The following is a 23889-nucleotide window of genomic DNA, read 5'->3' on the forward strand; positions in this document are numbered from 1 at the left end:
GCCCTATACTTTTTCCGCAGCCTGTATAACCAAAGTAGCGTTACTGCATTGGAATTAGTTCCGTTTCACTTTCGTTTTGGCACGTGCAACCAGCACAGCCCCAGGGGATGCGGTAGTTGAAACATTATACTTCCGTTTAGTGTCCAGTCAATTAGTGACATGAGGTCTTTCTCCCAATAGCAGGCAGTGAACATGTAATAGCCCAAAGAACGACAAGGGGAGAATGCGACTTTTGTCAGAGAAAGGTGATTAAGCAGAACAAGAAACATGATTTCTTACGCAATCGAATCAGATAAACATTGACTGTCATTTCAAAATTCCATATGTAAAATTGTATCGATTTATGTTCGACGACCACGATTATGAAACAAAAGAAACTGCCCTACACAAATATGAGATTTCCCTTCTACATATAACATATCATTTTTAGTAGTGTCAAATCCCAAACGTTGACAGCCCCCAAGTGTAATTCTTTGCCCCACATAATTAACCCGTGAAATCAGAATAGGTCATGGGAAACTTAGGAAGGGGGAGGCAGGGGTATATATATGAAAATGGGATAGAAAACGAGGCAGTCTTTGGGTAGATTTTGAAGGATTCGGAGTTGTAAGAGAGTCTTTGGGTAGATTTTGAAGGATTGAGAGTTGTAAGGGAGTCTTTGTGTAGATTTTGAAGGATTCGGAGTTGTAAGAGAGTCTTTGGGTAGATTTTGAAGGATTCGGAGTTGTAAGAGAGTCTTTGGGTAGATTTTGAAGGATTGAGAGTTGTAAGAGAATCTTTGGGCAGATTTTGAAGGATTCGGAGTTGTAAGAGAGTCTTTGGGTAGATTTTGGAGCGTTCAGAGTTGTGAAAAGAGATTTGGAAGTCGCTGATTAGATTCGACAGGTTACGGAGTTTGAAGAGATTTTCTAGAGACAAGTGTAGTCAGCAGAGCCTTAAAGAGTGCCAGATAAAGAAAACCGAGGAAGATTAGCATTAGCATTTAGCATTAGTAGAGGTATTTGATGCAAGAAAGCAAGCTTATGCAGCATCAGCCAAAAAAAAAAAAAAAAAAAACCACTTCCACTTCACCCCTCTGTTCGTTCAAAATACCTGTCCAGCTGAGCCTTAAACTTATTTAGGCTATCAACCTCCACCACAAGGGATGGAAGTCTGTTCCACCAACCAACCACCCGCTGGCTAAAGGCAAATTTCCGCACGTCTATCCTACATCTGTCTTTCCTCAATTTGAATTTATGCCCTCTCAGGTGATTATTCTGAGCTAGAGGAAGAATCCCATCAGCATTGAGCATGCTTAAACCATTCAAGGCTTTATACACCTCTATCAGATCACCTCGCTGGGGCCTAGTCTCCAGACACTGTAATTTGCAAAACTTAAGCCTTTCTTCGTAAGAGCACCCCTTTGTTCCATTCACTAATCTTGTTGCCCTTCTCTGTACTCGTTCCAGCAGCTCTACATCCTTCTTGAAATGAGGCCTCCAGACCTGTATACAGTACTCTAGGTGTGGCCTGACCATCGCCTTATACAATGGAATAATCACCTCCTTATCCCTGCTGGAAAAATTCCTGTATATCATTGACAATACTCCATGAGCTACTCTTGCAGCTCGTCTGCACTGCTCAGAGAACTTCATATCTGCCTGCACAACCACCCCCAAGTCCCTTTCATTCTCTACCACTGTCAGTGTTGTACCATAGAGTTGATACGTTGCTCTGGGGTTGCTGTTTCCCATGTGTAGTACTTTACATTTGTCAATGTTAAACTTCATTTGCCACCTCTCAGCCCATCTGCTCAACCTTTCCAGATCCTGTTGCAGAAGCATAGTGTCAGTAGTGTCCTTGACAACCCTGCCAACCTTTGTATCGTCTGCAAACTTGGACATTAATCCCGATATACCATTATCAATATCATTTATAAATACAGAAAACAATAATGGACCCAACACTGAGCCCTGAGGGACTCCAATAATAACATCAGTCCACGATGAGCAGTGTCCATTGATTACCACTCTCTGTCTTCTCCCCCTCAACCACCCCTTTATCCATAGCAGCAATTTGCCTCCAATGTCACACTGCTCCAATTTGTGTAGCAGTCTTGCATGTGCAACAGTATCAAAAGCCTTTCTAAGATCCAAGTATATAATATCAAAGTTATTCCCTGCATCCAGTTCTTTTGTGACTGCATCATAGTATCCAATCAAGTTGGTCAGGCAAGACTTCCCCTTAACAAAACCATGCTGTGTCTGAGCTATAACTGAAGTCTTGTCTAAATGATCCTGCAGTGCGTCTTTAACCAGTGCCTCCATTAATTTTCCTGGAACAGAAGTCAAGCTCACAGGTCTATAATTACTTGTGTCCGCCTTTGATCCTCCTTTGTGAATTGGGGTCACATTTGCACATTTCCAGTCTATGGGTACCTCCCCTGAGTCCAAGGAAGCTCTCATAATTATGGCTAAGGGTTTGCTTACTTCCTTTGCTGCCTCCTTTAATATAACTGGATAGATCCCATCCACCCCGGGTGCCTTTCTTGTGTTTATCTTCAACAGTTTCTCCTCCACTTTACTCCCAGTTATTTCAAGCTTCTGTAACTTACTGCTAGAGTTGAATACACCTCTGGCATTCCCCTTGCTGAATAACTCCTCATGTGTGAATGTCGATGCAAAATATTCATTTAGTTTGTTAGCCACCTGGGCAGGATCATCAACACTTGACCCATCAATATCAAGTGCACCAATCTGATTCATCCCTTTCCTTCTAGAGTTTACATAAGTAAAGAACTCTTTGCTGTTTTTCTTTGCATCCCTTGCCAAGGATTTCTCGTAATCTGCCTTCGCCTGCCTAACCTCCTTTGTAACTTGGTTGCATATCAACTTGTATCTATCATAGGCTTCTGTGTCATGTGTTAATTTGTAAGTATCCCATGGATTTTTCTTCTCTGCCATATGCCTCATTAGTTCATCTGACATCCATTTTGGCCTAAACCTTGAACAATATTTCTTAGTTGGTATGTAAAGCCTAGTAGCTTCCAAGATAAGTTCTTTGAATGCTTCCCATTTTGAATTTGCTGTTGGTAACATCATCAGTTGGTCCCACTGTATAGAATTTAAATACTGTGTCAGTCCATCGTAGTCGCCTTTACGGAAGCAATAACCCTTCCCTTTACCCCTAATGGTAGTTACCACTTTGAGTAAATCCCACTTCAGCACACTGTGATCACTGCCACCTAGTGGTTCATTTATCTGCAGATTCTTAATGCATGAAGAATCACTGCTGATAATCAAATCAAGAGTATTACTCCCTCTAGTTGCCTCCCGAGCATGCTGATGTAGAAAACAATCATCCAATAAATCCACAAAAGCCCTGCTCGTGTGTGAGTATCCAGCCTGCAAATTCCAGTCAATATCTGGGAAATTAAAATCTCCCATTATAAGACACTCTGATTTACTGGCCCACTCTATTTCCCTGTACAGTTCCTTATTATACTCATCAGAGTCATTAGGCCTATAGCACACTCCTACTCTCAATTTTGATCTCCCAATGTTTATGTCACACCAAACTGACTCCACACTGCACTGTCCAGCGATGTCGACTGGCTTCACTTCCTTGGTTTTTATGTGTTTCTTAACTAATAGCATAACACCTCCCCCCTTCCTATCCTGTCTATCCTTTCTGTAGACGTTGTACTCCCCAAATTGCAGTTCCGCATCCCTTATATCTGTGTGACACCACGTCTCTGATATCCCAACAATATCTGCCTTCGATGTTTTGAGCAATACCTCAAATTCATCAAATTTATTTACTAAACTCCTAGCATTGGTGTACACGCAAGTATACCTGCACCTGTTTCTATTCTTAGCTACCCTAATACAACCCATGTGTTTACTTGTACCACAATGGCTCCCAGCAGTCTCTGAAATACCATGCATCTTGTTTTTCAGGCTTCTGCTCATTCTAATAGAAGCAGTGCAAGAATCTCTTTCACCTCTGCCAGTGGCTACTGTCAATCTATTGGTCTTTGTCTCCCCCCAAGCTAGCAGTTTTCCGACCCACCTAACACTGCCTCGATAGCATCAGCAAATATTCTTGCACCCTTTCTATTTAAGTGTATCCCATCCCTGTAGAAGCAATCTCTCCTGTTAACAAGTACAGTCCAGGCTGAAAAAAATTCTACCCCTTGAGCCTTGCACAATCTTTCCAGGGCCGAATTGATCGACAAGGCTCTCATCATATACTCCCTCCTATCGTGTCTGGGCAGAATTGCAGACACTTTCAAATTCAACCCTAATTCTCGGCTTTTGTTCAACAGTGACCTGTACTTGTTAAGTAATTCTGCCGGTCTCCTACTCTTAATATTATTAGTGCCAACGTGTACAACTATATCACCTTTTGTGCCCTTAAAAGATGATATTCGCTCTACAACGTCATCAACCTTTGCCCCTGGCAGACATACCCTGGTCCTGTTCCACCTATCTTTTTTACAAAGCATGTTCCCCGTTTCCCTGACAATAGAGTCACCAACAACTACTAGTTCCTTCGTGACCAGCGCATTCTGCCTTGGGGATTGTCTCTGTGTCACGCGATGCCCAAGTGCAAGCTCTGGCGTTGATGTGGGCAGCTGAGAGCTTGATGGGCCCCTCAATTTAGTTTCTTCGAGGGCATCCACCCTGTCCTTCAAGCTCTCATATAGGCCCAAAAGAACGCCGAGTTGTTGCCTGATATCGATACACTCCTTGCATCGCGCACACACAAAGACATCCCCCTTGGCAGTATCATGTTCCGTACCCGATTGCTCTGCAAACATCAAGCAAACAGTGCATTTTATAAGGCTGTGAGTCAGAGGACAACTGCCCCCCTCAGTTCTGCTCTGAGCCACAGCACTTCCATTAGCTTGAGCCTTTTGCTTTGCTGCTCTGGTCTGAGTCATGATTCTATTAATTTAGTAATTAATTAATTATGTTATGTTATTAATTATATTACGTTTGTAATCTAAGTCGTTATATGTATTTATTTAAACGTACAATTTAACTGCTAACGAAGTTCAACTAACGCTATCTAGTACGGTATATAACCTACGGTATCTAGTACGGTATCACAATGGCGGTAAAGTTAATAACGGTAGCGGTAGTTACGAACACGTGGAAACCCTTACCGATACTTTTACAAGGCCGAGTAAAGAATAAATACACCAAATTAATCAAAAAATCACAAAATAATGTTATACTACTAAATTTAAATCAAAAGATCGCAGATCTTGAGCTCAATATCTGCTATTGAGCAGATATCCCCTAAACCATACTTATGGAGCGGAGTATCGAAGCCAGAAGCGTTGAAGGAGAACGACAATTTGTGAGTAAGTTGACTAGCATTTTTCAGAACAAACCAAACTCGACTACTCAAAGTTAATCCTACTCCCCCTCCTTTAATATATCCGTACCCACTGACCTCTCTACTCATAGACACATTCTGACAATTGTTTATCTACTTTTAGTAATTAGAATTTAACAGATAATGAGACTTAATGATCTAGTTGTCAATAATACTAATTTTAATTGTCAAGTTGACATATAACCTTATTCTAACAGTAGAACAGTTGTATGGTATGACCGACTCCAGCCATTGTAAATACTCCTGAGAGTAATGGTGGAAGTGCCAACACGAAGAACACTGTAAAATTGTAATACTAGTAGCTGCAAGATTATACCTGCTATTCAGTTAGTTTCCAAACAATCAATTGCCAATTATGCTAAAACTTTGACCGGTTCTTTTGTAAATATTTGTTTGACTTATTTGTGTAATAAACCTTGTTTTGTTGATCATTTTGCCTAGTGACATTTCTCTGCTACTCATAGCTCACTGAGTAGATCATTGATTTTGAACCATAGTTAAGCGGCGCTCAAAGATTCAATTACAAAGAAATATTTTTGAGTGAAACCACAACGCAATCTTCGATGCTGCGAGCTTGCTCTCAGTGTCAATCTGAGTGAGTCTTGAGGGCGCAAGATTTTTTGTCCTAATCCAAACTACTGGACTATGATATGAAACCCAGGTTTTCTGGATACACATATTAGCATGCGTTCTTACCGACAGTTGTATAATTCACAGAGAGCGTCGATTGACAGCAATATAAAACCAGCAGCACAGGTAAGCGCACACGCTATAACCGAAAGAGCTTGCGGAACAGATGCAAAGAAAAACAGCAAAGAGTTTTTTTTACTTTTGTAAACTCTAGTAGGTATGTGATTGGTCCCCTAATCAATGGTTTGACTATTGATGTTCATGCTCAGGTATCTGATAAACTGAATGAGTATTTTGCATCTACATTCACACATAAGGAGTTATTCAAGGAGGTGAATGACAGAAGTTTTTCAAACTCTACATGAATTTGCAATAACTGAGAGCAAAGTGGAGGAGAAATTGTTGAAGTTAAAAATTAGGAAATCACCTGGGGTGGATGGGATCTATCCTGTTATATTAAAGGAGGCAGGAAATCCTTAGCCGTAATGGCGAAAGCTTCCTTGGACTCTGGGGAGTTCCCTATCGATTGGAGATGTGCAAACATGCCCCCAATTCACAAAGGGTGATACGCGTAATTACAGACTTCTGTTTAGGGAAAATAATTGAGTCACTGGTTAAGGAAGCGATGCAGGATCATCTAGACATGACTGTAGTTATAGTTCTCACACAGCATGGGTTGGTTAAGAGGAAGTCTTGGCTAACAAATTTGATTGCATACTATGATCTGGTGACAAAGGAATTAGATGTAAATAATAATTTTGATATCATATACTTGGATTTTAGGAAAGCTTTTGATACTGTGTCACATTAGGGCAAGTTGCTACAATTGGTAAAATGATGGTTGAGTGCAAGAAGACAGAGAGTGGTCATCAATGGACACTACTCTTCATGGATTAAAGTTATTAGTGGAGTCTCCCAGGGTTCGGTGTTAGGAGCAGTGCTGTTTTCGTTATTTTTGAATGATATTGATGAAGGTATATCGGGTTAATATCTACGTTTGTAGACGATACGAAGGTTGGCAGGATTGTTAATGAAAGCAATGATAGTACGCTACAGCAACAGAATCTGAAAAAGTTAAACTGAGAGGTGGCGACCGAATTTTAACCTTGACAAATGTAAAGTACTGTAACTCCAGAGTACCGTATGAACAGGGTGGTACTACACTCAGTGTAGTGGAAAATGAAAAAGGACTTGGGAGTAATTGTGCAGTCAGATATGAAGTTTTCTGAATAGAGGAAAAAGGCTGCAAGAGTAGCTCATGTTGTCTTGTCAATGATATAAAGGAATTTTGCTAGCAGGATTAAGGCGGTTATTGTCACTTTGTAAAAGGCAATGGTCAGGTCTCATTTTGAGTACTGTATACAGGGCTGGAGGCCTCATTATAGGAAGGATTTAGAGCTGCTGGTACGAGTATAGAGAAGGGCAACGAGATTGGTCAGTATAACAAAAGATTGATGTTACAAAGAAAGGCTTATGTTCTGCAAAATGCAGTTTCTGGAGTCTATGTCCCTGCGAGGTGATCTGATTGAGGTGTATAAGTCCTAGAATGGATTGGGCAAGCTTTATGCTAATGGGATTCTTTTTCTTCATCAGATTACTCAAATGAGGGAGCACAAATTTAAATTGAAGAAAGACAATTGTAGAATAGATTATTATTATTAGCATATGGTGCAAGGAAGCATGAGGCTTATGAACACCGGCCAAAAAAAATTGAATACCCTGAGAGAGAAAGAGAGAAGTTGGAGGGAATCACTAAAAAAGAGAAGAATGATGATGATGTCCAGCTCAGAACTCTGGGTGTGCCAAACTCATACTCACCAGATGTGGCACCGAAATTCGCCTTTAGTCAGCGAGTGGTTGATAGCTGGAACAAACTTCCATCTGTCGTAGTGGAGGTCAGCAACTTAAATAAGTTCAAGGCAGAACTAGACAAACATTTGGAGTGAAATGTTGAGTGAATGGGGAAGGGTGTTTTTTTGGCTGAATCTAAATAAGCTTGGTTTCTTGCATCATATGCCTTACTAATGTAATGCTAAAACCTATAGTTTTAAGGTATTTACGGACGACAAACGACTTATGGGCGACAAAAAACAAAACGAACAGGTCACCTAATGCAATCTGAATCCCTCATTAGGTTCAGTGAGAAAATTTTCTGCTGTAGAATACAAAAGGAACTTGAATTGTTTTTTCCCTTTCTTATTTACTAAGGCTGATTTTATTTAATATTTTATATGTAATTTATATTAATATTTTATTTAATTAATAAGTATTAATCTTATAATTAAAAAATTAGAATAATAGGAATCTGAATAAGATTATTCTATTATTAGAAGAAGATAAGTTTAGTTCTTGTTTTGGACACCGCGCTAACGCTACTGTTGAAGTCATAAAATCGTCTGCACGTGTTTGGTGACATGTGGGTTTGATATCTTGTGAGAGGTGTCGCGTCACTGTAATCGTATTTAGGGGTGTTAACTGAATAACTCAAATTGGTATAATAAAATTGGTGTAATAATTACATACCAGTTCGATAATAAAGGAATGTCCATTATATAGAAAGTTTACATGCTGCTTTTAAAAATTTTTAAGTTCAGCTTATAAAGTTGATTAGCTTATTTAGAAATAGTTCAGAAATGAAAGGAATAATGATATTTGATCATCTGAACGATTTGACATTTTTAAAAGCGGATGAGCATCTTTATCGTCATCTCTATGAACTTGGTGTGAAGAATGGATTGATCGAGGTAGTTTTGAAATGATTGTTTATTGGGAACATTTATAAAAAGACAAGCTGCTTTTTAATATGTATTGGATTTGTATAAAACAAATAAGATATTCCTGCACGTAGTAGTTAAAATGTTTTTTTGATTATGAAAGAAAAGGTAGTGGAACAGTATTGGGCTAAACCGTTGTTTTTTAGCGGAAGACGAGTTCCCCATTTAAAAACAGCGTTAAGAGATATTTTAACAAAAATTCGTTTTTACGCAGCCACATCTGGTGAGTATGGGCTTGGCACACCCAGGGTCCTGAGCTGGAAATCATAATTCTTCTCTTTCTTGGTGATTTCCTTATATTTCTGATTTTCTCTCTCCCTCTCTCACACACTCACTCAGGGTAACTGAGAAAGTTTTTTTTGGCTGATACAGCATAAGTCTCATGCTTCCTTATACCATATGGTTAATAATAATAATAATACATGTGTGCATGCAGTGTGTGCAGGCGCTGAATGCAGTGAGTGGCATTGTCAATCACTGCTTTGTTTCTGACCTTTAGTCGAAATATGGACTTGTTCCCAAGATCTGGAGTTTTACCCAGTATTGGTACAGTGCAGAGAAAGAATGTTTGCTTGATGACATATTTCCTATCCTTTGCACTCACTAAACTAAAACTGAAATTTGCATTTGTTGTTATTAGTATTTGCTATATGATTCAAGAAAGCAGAGGTTTACCTTATTTGCAAGGGGGGGGGGGATAGGAAATTACCCATCTCATTTGCTCATTCCTAAGAATTTGCCAAAAAAACCTGGTAAATATTCAGTTACGGGTACACCCTCCAAAATGGCGGCGGGGAAAAGCAATGATTGACAGGTGGAGACTCCGCCCACTCACTGCTTTCCCCCCTCAGTGTTGGTTTTAAACCAGTGCCAAGGGGATGACTCGTTTCCTGATTTTAAACCATCACCGTTGGGGGGGGGGGAACTCATTTCCAATTTTAAACCATCGTTGAGGGTGGAACTTGATTCCCCATTTTAAATCAGCATCGGAGTGGGGGGAAGTAGCACATTTACTGCTGCTAAAATAATGTCAGTGCCAAAAAATGACAAAGAAAATCTCACCTAATCAGTGGTATGCACCCACTCAAAACCATCTGTACGATCCTTGTGCTTGGCCAAACTCATCCACACTGAAAACACTTATTATTATTATATGGTGTAAGGAAGCCTGAGGCGTATGCTGCACCAGCCAAAAAAAAATTTCTGAGTTACCCTGAGAGGGAGTGGGGGGAGAGAGAGAGAGAGAGAGAGAGAGAGAGTCAAAAGTAGAAGGGAATCACCAAGAAAGAGAAGAATGATGATATCTAGCTCATGGCCCAGGATGTGGCAAGCCCATACTCACCAGATGTGAGCCCCTGGGGTTAACCTTCATATACCAACCAATTATACCCTTGCAACCTTTATTTTCCAAATAATACATTTTCTCACTCTATTGGGATTGAACAGCGAATAAACAAAGGAAAGTAAAGAATCATGGCAGTAGCACGAGGACATCCGCGCACAACCACAGCAAACAAAAACTGACAAACTTCCTGCTAAAATTACTAGTTATTAGCAATCAGAAACACAAATGATACCATCACTGTGTCACGTGACTTTTTTTTGTGCCAATGTTGAGCTGCTACGAACAGAACCCATGTGACCATGGAAGAGAAGTGTGGGCGGAATCTATGGGTCAATCAATGCCTGCTTGCTGACAATCTGGATGGTGCAACTGTACGGTCAGCCAACATCTTTAAATTTATTCAAGCTATCCACTTGTACAACACTAGGTAGAAGTTCATTTGACATTCTGGCTGAATTACTGCATAGCTGTTCACAGTCAATTTTTTTTAAATTTTAATTTTTGATACCTTGTGTGTTTGTGCATTTTGTGAGACAGAGAAATGCCATCAACATTTAGTTCATATAACCCTTTTAAAGTTAGACACTTAGTTGAACCTAGAATAGGAACTTGGAACTTGCTAAGTTCCCAGAATAGTCTTTTCCATTAGGCACTGCATCTAAGGCTAACAAAGTGTTTAGAGTCTGTGGAAAAACAAGTAGTCCCATCCCAAAGAAAAAATAATTCAAATATAATTCAGTGATTTTATTCCAACAATAAAATTCTACAAACTAATTTTTAAATGTATATCTAAAAGAAATTTGTTCTTTGGCTTTTGCCATTAGAATATTAGTATTAATAGTGGCAAATGATGCAAGAAAGCAAGCTTATAAAGCAAAGCATCAGCCAAAAGACACATACACACACACACCTCTCCATATCACTTGTCCAACCAGTGCTGTAGTTGTAAAATTAGCAGAATATATACTCTATGAATGTTATGAAAAGCAGAGAGCATACTGTGCACATATGAGGCTTGCTAATCGAATTCCAGAGGGTATACGGCATATACCCGTCTTTGTGTGTGTATATATATATGTATATATCAGTGTTTCTCAGCCTTTTTTTAATTATCGCCTTCTAAAGGATTTTTTTAGACACTTTTTTTTATAATCACCTCTCATGAAATTTAAAAAAAAAAAAAGAAAATACCTTATACGTACTTACTCTTTTATTCAATGGGGATCCCTGAGTCTGATGCTTCTTAGCTAAAAGTTCAATGTTTGGTATGATGTTAGTAAGTTTAATTCTGATGTCTCCTCTTGAACATAAATCAATTCTGTTTCTTTACTTTTTTAATATTTTATTTATTGAACTAAAACCGCTTTCAACCACATAAGATGTTGGAAAACAAAGAAGTACTTTGGCCATTTCAGACCACATTGTTGGATAAAGAAGCTTAGTTGTTTTTGATCCCCACAACCTTTTTCCAGTTTTTATTTGCATTCTTCATTACATTTTAATTCAATGAGTTTTTGAATTTCTTCACTAGCAAAAGAAAATAAATCTTAAAATCTATTTTTCATTTAATCTTTTAAAGAACAAATGATTTGAATAATTCTTAAGATCATTCTTGGAGAGCGATTCATTGATTTCAGCTAACTCTTGCACGCCATGAAATAGTTTTCTCATTAAATTGCTTTCAAATATTTGCAATTTTTCAGTGAAGGCTTTTAATATGCATTTGTAGTCTATCATCGTAATTAATTTCCCTTGAAGTTGAAGTAATACTTCATTAAGATTTTCGAAAAATCTAAGTCATACAGTATATGTTGTTTTTTGTTTGCTGATCTCCTTTGCTAAATCTGTGTCTCCGCTTCCTAAAAAACTAATTTCTGTGTTGAAAAGACTTCTGTATGTAAAAGAAACCTCACATACTGTTCTTCATTATCAACAGAAAATTTTCTGAAAAGGGTGATCATATTTGCTATGTGACTTTATTTTATTGATGGTTTTAATAACTGTACTGAGAGATTGATAAACAACTGGACTAATATTTTTTGCAACCAGATGATCTTGCAATACATTGCACAATGCAATGTATTGCAAGAACTTTGAGACATACTTCCTTTAGGTGGGCTATAAAACCTTTGTCTTCCAACTATGGAAGTAACATCATCAGTGGCACAGGATACCAAATTTTCCAATGGTACTTGCATTTCATGAAACCATGTTTTTATAGCAGCAAAAAAGGATGCTCCTGTACAGTCAGTTTCTATAGATTTTACAAGCAACATCTTTTGCAATTTACATTCATCATCACAATAACAAACATATGAAGGACCTTATTGTCAGTAACTGTGGATTCATTGATCTAAATAGAACATCTGCTCATTTTTAGTTTGTAAATTAGCTGCACTTCAATGTTAACTGACATCTAATCGATTCATCTTTGACTTGCATCATTGCTCAATGGCAATGCTTTTAAAATACTGGGAGGGGTTTTGGTGCATCAAAAAACAGTCTGTAATATTGACCATATAACAATCTCAGTAACCGTATGAGCACTACCAGCAGAGCTGGATTTACACATAAGCTAAACAAGCTATAGCTTAGGGCCTTGCTCCATCTTTAAAAATCCTTTTTTTTTAATATTGGCACAGGTGAACTATAAGAGAGAAGTGCCTCTTACACGTTATAGCTTAGGGCAACAACAAAAGTATATTTTTGTATATTTTAATTTACGTTATTAACTTTATTTTTACACTGCGTAGGGACTACCTTGTCTACTCGTATTATGATAAAGGCCACATATTTGCTTCCCCCCTTTTTCTAATACTGCAGACAAGTTTGGAAACGCAGTGCCTGATACATGATCAGGAGTAGTCCCCTGATGAATTTCCTATGTATCATTTATTTTCATCTACTATATTCAGATTTTTCATATTTGCCATCCTGTGATTCGACCTCATGCTAAAATTGCCCTCCCATATCTGAATATAGTGCTATTTATTTATTTGTTTTTTATTATTATTATTATTTATTTATTCATTTGTTTTTGTTATTTATTATTATTATTTATTTATTCATTTGTTTTTGTTATTTATTATTATTATTTATTTATTCATTTGTTTTTGTTATTTATTATTATTATTTATTTATTCATTTGTTTTTGTTATTTATTATTATTATTATTATTATTATTATTTATTTATTTGTTTTTGTTATTTATTATTATTTATTTATTTATTTGTTATATATTATTATTTATTTATTTGTTATTCATTATTATTATTATTTATTTATTTGTTAATTATTATTATTATTATTATTATTTATTTATTTATGTATTTGTTTTTGTTATTTATTATTATTATTATTTATTTATTTTTTGGCTTCCTCAGTTCCAGTTCATTTTTGTACTTGGTTTTTCAAATTCTTTCACCTGTTTGACCACTACTTCACTTCCACTTTTGACTACTTTTCATTTCCATTTTCACAGACACGTTATCTATTTTACAAACCTCACATTATTTATATCCTGTTGCTTCCTTTACTGCTGCACTGTGTGTTTTGGAGCATTAGACATACGATAACTTTTGTTATTTTCCTTTTTCTGCTTATTTTACTTCTTAACAGTTGTATATTACTACTACTACTACACACACACACACACACACACACACACACACACAGCATATTTCTTACTTATATATATTAAAAATAATAAAACTATAAGTATTGTCTAAGAATCAAATTCTGATAAATTTTTTTTAATTTTCAGTAAATATTTTGATAATATTTGTTTTTTCAGATCTTTCAGAAACCAGAAGGTATGCCCTAGCCATATAAAAAAAATTCAGAGTGTATACGGCATATCCCTCCACTACAGCCCTGTGCCCAACCCATCCAATTATTTGTCTAGTTCTTAACTAAATTTATTCACATTTATTATTCAAACTTATACTAAAGTAATTCAAACCTCCACAGCAACAGATGAGAAGTTTGTTCCCACAATCAACACAGTGGCTTAGGGCAACTTCCACAAAGCTATCTGGTAAAATTTTAGATTAGGATGACCTTGGTCATGGCCAATGAATGGTTGAAGTGAATGACATGATTGCTCCTCTCATCACGTGATGAACTGCAGTGAAAGGCCATGGGACAAACAGGTCATGTGATGGACATGACCTGAGAAAAATGGTTGCAATTAGAAGCAAAAAAACAATGGAGCAAAATTAAAGACGATAAGTTAATAAAAAAAATACAATTTTTTTCTGGAGATGTCTTACTTTTACAATTACTGCTGTTAAACAATTCGAATTGTCAAGCAACCACATCAACACCAAAAAAACAAACAAAAACACTCACCTGACCGGTGCGATACCCTCAACCACTTTCCTTGCCTGCTGGTTTGGATTAAAAAAACCCACACTCCTCTTGCTTGAATTAGTGGCGTAAACTAATCTAACCTTTTTTCACTAAAATGAAAGTCTGTTAAAAAACTGGACGTATGGAATACTCTGCAAATTATACCCCTGTGGACTTTGGGGTCATCTCCCGATTTTCATTCAGAATTTCCTGTACAAACGCACATTTCAGGTTCATATTAAAACTTCATTATCCTAAGTGTTCTTACAAGAAGGAGTCTCCCAAGCTCTGTACTCAGTGCTACACTTTTTATAATTGCAATAAACACCATTGCCGAACAGATGATACAGCACTATTTGTAGATGACCTTAGCATTTTGTGCCATACAAAAAACATGAATACTGTAGAAAGACAGTTACAAGGGGCAATAACTAAGATCAGTTCATGGACACAAACTAATGGATTTCAACTCTGTCTGCATAAAACGGTGTGCATCCATTTTTGCTGCCAACGTAAATTTCACCCACATCTGGAACTACAACTGAATGGCCAACCAATAGCAGTTCATCCCAGTATACGGTTCTTAGGAATCACATTAAATCATAAACTTACCTTTTTAGAGCATATTAAAAAACTAAGAACATCCTGTCAACATAAGCTAAATATCATCCGGGTTTTCTCAGCAACTAAGTGGGGAGCTGATTGAGATACCATGTTACGATTATACAGAGCCTTAATAAGAACAAAGCTCAACTATGGAGCACTGGTGCGTAGCTCAGCAAGACCTATGTCCTTTGCTAGCTTGACCCTATCCATCATTGCCATAGGAGCATATTGCATGTCTTCAATACATAGCCTATATGCTGAAGTGCATGAACCCCCTCTCTCAATCAGAAGACAACAACTTATATTATGCTATGCATATAAAATTAGATCTATGTCTGAACACCCAAACTGGCAGATACTTTTCACCCACCAGCACAGCATGTTATACCAAAACTGCCCTTCTGCTAACTGACCAATAGGTATGCAAAAAAAATACCTTTCAGAAGAACTTAATCCGTCTTTAATAATGTTGCAAATACAGTTCCAATTTCCTATGCTCCTTGGGACATTACTTCACCTTCATGCGATTTTTCCCTCCATCAAGGGAATAAATCTACATTACATAAAGAAAATTTCTTACAACTGTATCATGCAGTAGTGGATCAGTTCCCCAATTTCATAGTAGTGCATACGGATGGATCAAAGAATGAGGCCCACGTTGGAATTGCCGCTGTTTTTGTGAACATCACCTGTGAATTGTCATATGAGTTCAGTATATTTTCTGCCGAACTAATCGCAATTCAGATTGCACTGAAGCATATCGTCCTCCGATATTGAAAATAGTGTAATTTTTACAGATTCTTTAAGTGCACTTCAAGCCCTGAAAAACCCAATGAATATCGCCCACCCAGTCTTAAAGGAAGCAGCTTCCTCTTTGCATACTTTATTTCAACTTGTAAAAAGCATACACCTCTGCTGGGTCCCTGGACATATGCGAATTCCAGGAAATGAATTAGCTGACAATGCTGCAAAATCGGCCATCTTACCCAATGACAATTGGAAAGTACCATATCAAGACTACAAATCAATAATCCAGAGAAAATGCATGTACCAGTGGCAATTATCATGGGAAAATCAATATAACAATAAGCTTCAGAGTACAAAGTCAAATCTTGAGTGATGGCTTTCAAGCTTCAGCTCAATTTGAAAACAGGAGGTAATATTGGCATGCCTACAAAAAGGTCATACAAATATCACTCATAGTTATCTATTAAGAGGGGAGATCCACCTGAGTGTCATCACTGCAATGCAGTGCTTTCAGTAAAACATATCCTTGTTGAATGCCTAAAATATTATCATTAGCATTAGCAGAGGCATATGATGAAAGAAAGCTTATGCAGCATCAGCCAAAAAAAAAAAAAAAACAACTCCCCATTTCACCCCTCCATTCGTTCCAAATTCCCGTCCAGCTCAGCCTTAAATTTAGGCTATCAACTTCCACAATAAAAGATGGAAGTCAGTTTCACCAATCAACTACCCGCTGGCTAAAGGCAAATTTCTGCACATCTGTTCTACAACTGTCTTTCCTCAATTTCAATCTATACCCCCTCAGGTTCTTAATCTGATCAAGAGGAAGAATCTCATCAGCATTCAGCTTGCTCAACCCATTCAAAGTCTTATACACCTCAACCAGATCACCTCGCATGTGCCTACCCCGCAAGGCATTGCAATTTGCAGAACTTAAGCCTTTCTTGGTAAGAGCACCCCTATGTTCCCCTCACCAATCTTGTTGCCTTTCTTTGTACTTGTTCTAGCAACTCTACATCCTTCCTAAAATGAGGCCTCCAGACCTGTACACAGTATTCTATGTTGTGCCTGACCATTGCCTTCTATAATGAGATAATCACCTCCCTGTCCCTGCTAGCAAAATTCCTATGTATCATTGACAAGACTCCATGACCTGCCTAGGCTGCCTGTCTGCACTGCTCAGCAAACTTCATATTGACTGCACTATTACCATCAGGTCTTTTTCACTTTCCACTTCCCTGAGTGTAGAACACACAGTTGGTATGTTTCTCTTCGGTTATTCCTACCCATATGCAGTATTTTGCATTTGTCAATGCTAAACTTCAGTTGCCATTTCTCAGACCATTTTCCAACTTATCTAGATCAGTTGGAGTAGCATACTGTCTTTACTGTCGTTATCAACCCTGCCAACCTTTGTATCACCTGCAAACTTGGACATTAAATCCAATATACCTTCATCAATATCATTGATAAATATACAAAACAACAATGGGCCCAACACCGAACATTGGGGAACTCCACCAATAACATTTGTCCACGAAGAGCAGTGTCTATTGATACCACTCTCTGTCGTCTCCCACTCAACCATCCCTTTATCCATTGTAGTGGCAACTAGCCCTTAATGTCATACCTCTCCAATTTGTACAGCAGTCTTCTATGTGCAACAGTATCAAAATCTTTCCTGAAATTCAAGTATATGATATCCAAATTATTTTTGGCATTCAGTTCCTTTGTGACCACATCATAGTATCCAATCAAAATGGTCATCAAGACCACCCTTTAACAAACCCATGCTGTGTCTGAAGTATTGCTGCAGTCCTGTCTAGATGATCCTGCAATGCCTCTTTAACCATTAACTCCATTATTTTCCCCAGAACACAAGTTAAACTAACAGGTCTATAGTTATTTGTGTCACCTTTTGAATCTCCTTTGTGAATTGGTAATACATTTGCACACCTCCAGTCCATGTAGACTTCCCCGGAGTCCAAGGAAGCTCTCATAATTATGGCTAAGGGTTTGCTTACTTCCTTTGCTGCCTCCTTTAATATAACTGGATAGATCTCGTCCACCCCAGGTGCCTTTTTTATAACTTCAACAATATCTCCTCCACTTTGCTCTCAGTTATTACAAAATCGTTTAGCTCCCTGCTACAGTTTGATAAGCTTCTGGCCTTCACTTCCTTACCGACTTCCTCATGTGTGAATGTAGAAGCAAAATACTCATTCAGTTTGTCAGCGACCTCAGCAGGTTCATCAACACTCAAATTGTTGATATCAAGTATACCAATCTGATCCATCCCCTTCCTTCTACAGTTTACATAAGTAAAGAAGTCTTTGCTGTTTTTCTTTGCATCCTTTGCCAAAGATTTTTCATAATCTGCCTTCACTTGCATAACCTCCTTTGTGACTTGATTACAGACTAGTTTATATTTGCCATAGGCTTCTGTGTCAACTGATACTTTATATGCATCCCATACATTTTTCTTCTCTGCTACGAGCCTCATTAATTCATCTGACATCCATTTAGGCCTAAACGGATGTCAGATGAATTAATGAGGCCTAAATCTTGAACAGTATTTCTTAGTTGGAATGAAAAGCCTAGTAGTCTCCAAAATTAAATCCCTGAAGGGGACTTAATTTTGGAGGTTGCATTTAAAATTCAACGTTGGTAACATCATTAGTTGATCCCAATGTACAGAATTTAAAAACTGTCTGAGACTCCTGTAGTCACCTTTACAAAAGCAATAGCCCTTCCCTTTAGCCTTGATGGTAGTTACATCTTTAAGTAATTCCCACAACAGTATATTGTAATCACTGTCACCCAGTGGTTCCTTTGTCTGCAAATTCTTAAGCATGAATAATCACTGCTGATAGTCAGATCAAGAGTATTACTCCCTCTGGTTGCCTCTTGAACATGTTGCTCTAAAAAACTGTCATCCAATAAATCCACAAAAGTCTTGCTAGTGTGCTAGTGACCCACAAGTTCCAGTCAATATCTGGAAAGTTAAAAATCCCCCATTATAAGACATTCTGATTTAATGGCGAACTCTATAGAATTGCTCATTATACTCATCAGTTTCATTAGGCCTGTAACACACACCTATTCTCATTTTTTTTTTCCCAGTGCTTATTTCACACCAAACAGAATCAACATTGCATTGTCCACCAACGTCAATTGGATGCACTTCCTTAGATTTTGTGTTTCTTAACTAACAGCATAACTCTTCCTGTACACATTGTACTCCCCAAATTCCAATTCTGCACTGCTTATATCTGTGTGACACCACTTCTCTGATATCCCAACAATATCTGCCTTTAATGTCTTGACTAGCACTTCAAGTTCATCAAATTTATTAACTATACTCCTAGCATTGGTGTACATTCAAATATACATGCACCTGTTTCTGCTCTTAGTTACCCTAACATGGCCCATGTATTTCCTTATTTCACTATGACTCCCAGCAGTCCTGGAAATCTTCATTACCTTGCTTTCCAGGCTGCTGCTCATTCTAATAGAAGCAGTGCAAGAATCAGTTTTGCCTCTGCCTGCGCTACTGTTAACCTTTTAGTTTGTGTATCCCACAGCTAGCAGTTTTCTGACCCACCTAATACTGCCTCGATAGCATCAGCAAATATTCTTGCACCCTTTCTATTTAAGTGTATCCCATCCTTGTAGAAGCAGTCTCTCCTGTCAACAAATGCAGACCAGGCTGAAAAAAATCCTACCCTTTGTGCCTTGCACAGTCTCTCCAGGGCCGAATTGATCGACAAGGCTCTCATCATATACTCCCTCTTATTGTGTCTGGGCAGAATTGCAGACACTTTCACATTCAACCCCAACTCCTGACTTTTTTCAACATTGACCTGAACTTGTTGAGTGAATCTGTAGATCTCTTACTCTTAATGTCATTAGTTCCAACGTGTACAATATCACCATTTGGGCCCTTAAAAAATAATTATGTGTACAATGTCATCAACTTTTGTCCCTGGCAGACATACCCTTGTCCTGTTCCAGCTATCCTTCTTGCATAGTATATTCCTCTTACTCTTAATGTCATTAGTTGCAACATGTACAACAATATCACTTTTTGGGCCCTTAAAAGATGATATCTGCTCTACAACATCATCAACCTTTGCCCCTGGCAGACATACCCTGATCCTGTACCACCTACCCTGACAACACAACACAAACAAAACAAACGTCTCCCTGATAGAGTCAAAAACAATAACTAGCTCCTTTGGGACCAGCACATTCTGCCTTGGAGGTTGACTCTGTGTTGTCTGATGCACAGGAGTGAGCTCTGTTGTTAAGCTGGGGAGCTGAGAGCTTGATGGGTTCCTCATTTTAATTTCTTCGAGGGCATTTACCCTACACCTCAAGCTCTCATAGATGCCCATCAGAACACTGAGTTGGCACCTAATTTCTTGAACACCTAACACACACAGATTCATCCTCCTTGGCTAGATCATGTCTTGTTCTAGAAAGGTCAGCAAACATTTCATATTTCACACATTATTTGAGACTGTGATGCATTGGGGAATTGCTCCCTTTGTTTCTTCCCCAAGTCACATCACTCTCGCTAGTCTGTGATCTTTGCTTTGCAGCTCTAGTCTGGGTCATGATTTCCATTTAAATACAATTTAATTAACAATGAAATTTAATAAGATTAGTAATATTTTTGATTAATTGATAATACTGTAATAAGTTAACAGATTCCTAATACAGTGCTTCGTATTATGCTATCTAGTTTTACTTTATACCTTACACTGTCAGTTTGAGATATATATATGTTACGCTATTTCTTATCGACTACAATATGGTGGCTAGTTCAACAAACCCCAGGGGCTCACATCTGGTGAGTATGGGCTTGGCACACCCAGGATCCTCAGCTGGATATCATCATTCTTCTCTTTCTTGGTGATTCCCTTCTACTTCTCTCTCTCTCTCTCTCTCTCTCCCCCTCTCTCCGGGTAATTCAGAATTTTTTTTTTTTTTTTTGGCTGGTGCAGTATAAGCCTAAGGCTTCCTTGCACCATATGGCTAATAATAATAATAATAATAATATTGGCGCCAACACTGGGAGTCATAATTTCCAAAAATCGCTGGTTAAATTCAAATCACCTTTTCAAATCAGCTAACAAACGCTACTAAACCTATTTAATATCTCTGTAAAACAATGTACTATGTTAATTAACAAAGAATACGGTAAAAATTAAAAATACTTATCACTTTAAGGCAGCCAAATATCCACCGACTGTTCTCTTCCGTGATCAGCGCGCCCTCTAGAATATGCAAGAGAATGCCAGAATCTTTTCACTCCTACCACAACAGAAGACCCTCTTACATTTACTTCACTTTTAGGAAATAAAGCAAATGTCTGAAGCATTTTTACCTTTCTCAAAATGATTAATTTATACCACCTTCTTTAACTAGTTAAAAACTAACTTGCTGGTACTATTTTTTGCAATTATCTCTAACTGACAGGAAATAGCATAAATACTTACCATATGTATGGGGCACTATGGCCATAGTTGCATATGCGCCTAATAAATCCCTAAACCAACAACAACAACAACAACCTAAGCATGTTAAGCCATTTACTTCAAGTGGACCAATTTGGTTCATACCCTTCTTTCTACTTTAAGTAAAGAAGTTCTTGCTGCTTCTCTTGGCAATCTTTGCCACAGACTTCTCTTAATCTGCCTTTGGTTGCATAACTTGATTACAGACCAGTTTATCTCTACTGTATCACGTGATAATTTATGTGTCTCATGCATTTTTTTTTCTCTGCCTCATGTCTCATCAGTTCATGTAATGTCCATTTAGTTCTAAACCTGGAATAGTATCTCTTAGTTGGTACGAAAAGCCTACAAGATTCTTACAATTACTTCCCTGAATGCTTCCTGTTTAGAATTTGCCATTGGTAACATCATCATATGGTCCCAATGTATAGTTTTTAAAACTGTGTGAGACTATTGCATTCACCCTTAACACAAGCAAAAGCTCTTCTCTTTACCCTTGAAAGTAATTATGTCTTTAAGTTAATCTCACATCAGCACACTGATCACTGCCACCCAGAGTTATTTTTATCTGCAGATTCTTAATGCATGAAGAATCCCTGCTGATAACTAGCTCAAAAGTATCGTTTCCTCTTGTTGCCTCTCTAACATGCTGATGTAGAAAACAGTCATCCAGTAAATCGACTAAATCTTTCTAGTGCATGAGTGACAAGCTCACAGTAGTTCCAGTCAGTATCTAGGAAGTTAAACTTCCTCAATATAAGACATTCTGATATACTGGCTCACTGCATTTTTCTGTATAGTTGTTTGTTATACTGATTAAAGTTATTTGACACTTCTATGATCTTTTTTGTTTTCCCAGTGCTTATATCACACCAAACTGACTTGCCATTGCAGTTACCACGGATTTAGATTTAATATGCTTCTTCTATGAGCCTTACCATACCCCTCTTTTACCTTGTTTTTCTTTTCTGTATACGTTGACTCCTCATTTGCAAATTCTGCATCCCTTATATCTGACTGTTACCATGGTTTCGACATCCCCACAATTTGAGGACTTAATCAGTACTTCAAATTCATTCAATTTATTTACTGTGCCTTTACTTTTAGTGTATATGCAAGTAGAAATACACCTATTCTTACTCTTAGTTACCCTAATGCAGTCCATGTATTTACTTGTTCTGCGATCATCCGTATCTGGGCTTGAATTTCCCGACTCCTTGCTTTCCAGCCTACTGTACATTCCAATAGAAGCAGTGCAAGAATCACTTTCTTCCCTGCCTGCAACACTTGTTAATGTATTAGTCTGTGTATCCCCTGCAGCTGTTAGTTTTCTGACCCACCTAATACTGCCTTGTTAGCATCATTGAATATTGTTGTGCCCTTTCTGTTTAAGTGTATCTTATCCCTGTAAAAACAGTTTCTTCTGTTAACAACCTCAGACCACCGTGAAAAAATTTTACCCCACAAGCCTTGCATAGTTTCGCCTCAGCCGAATTGATCTTTCAACCTCTGCTTCCTCCAGTCATGGAGGGAGCAGGCAGATTTGAAAACAACACTTTCAAATTTAACCCTAACTTGGGAATTTTTCTCAACATTATCTTGCACTTGTTAAGTCAGTTCTCAACTCTCCTACCATTAATATCATTAGTTCCAATGTGTACATCACCTTGCATGCCCTTAATTTATTTAGTGATATCTGCTCTGCAACACTAGCTTTGTCCTTGGCAGACTAACCCTGGTCCTATTACACCTATCATTTTTGCACCATATATGTCCTGTTTCCCTGACAGTCGTCAACAATAAGCACCGCATGTGGGACCAGTGAATTCTGCCTTGGGGATTGCTGTTGTGTTTCCTAATGCACAAGTGAGAGCTCTGCCATTGAATTAGGCAGCTGAGAGCTTGATGCTCTCCTTCATTTTAGTTTCTTTGAGGGCATCCACCTTGTTCTTCAGTTTCTCATAAACGCCCATCAGAATGCCAAATTCACACAATTTTCTCATGCTATTGTCTGTGTTGCTTTGCTGCTCTAGTCTGAGGCATGATTTCCATTTAAATTCAATTTAACTGAATACTAAACTGATAGAACTTGGCAGCTTTGCTTTTATTATCTCAATGTAATTACCAAATTTATGTTAGCTAATTCATGATTTGTTCTTTTTTTTTTTTTTTTTTTGATATCGTTGGTTAGGCATATTTTTATACCAATAGTTTGGGGCTGGTTGGTTGTGATCTGTTGTCACACCCAGGGTCCTGAACTGTATATCATCATTCTTCTCTTTCTTGATGATTCCTTTCTACTTTTGACTCTCTCTCTCTCTCTCTCTCAGGGTAACTCGGGAATTTTTTTTGCTGATGCAGCATAATCTTCAGGCTTCCTTGCACCATATGGCTAATAATAATAATATCTGCAAAAAATAAAAGTCTCATAAAAAAGCTCCCACCTAACTGGCAAGCTCCCGCCTAAACCGTTCAGTTTAGGTGGGAGCTTGCTAGTTAGATGAGATAAATGTAGAATAAACAATTTATG

The 23889-nt window shown here is 37.9% G+C and overlaps 1 protein-coding gene across 1 annotated transcript in view; it reads left to right on the forward strand.

Moving 5' to 3' along the window:
• Window positions 1-6069: 6069 nt before the first annotated feature.
• The window catches only part of HPS1 (Hermansky-Pudlak syndrome 1 protein), a 455504-nt gene continuing 437684 nt past the window's right edge, over window positions 6070-23889 (forward strand). The window contains exons 1-2 of the mRNA XM_090374645.1: window positions 6070-6141; window positions 8610-8759. Of these exons, the coding sequence (XP_090230771.1) occupies window positions 6070-6141; window positions 8610-8759 (222 nt within the window). The remainder of the gene's footprint in view (window positions 6142-8609; window positions 8760-23889) is intronic.

This window comes from Mastigoproctus giganteus, chromosome 5 (assembly GCF_048544385.1).
Source record: "Mastigoproctus giganteus isolate SK-2022 chromosome 5, ASM4854438v1, whole genome shotgun sequence".
NCBI classification, from domain to species: domain Eukaryota; kingdom Metazoa; phylum Arthropoda; class Arachnida; order Uropygi; family Thelyphonidae; genus Mastigoproctus; species Mastigoproctus giganteus.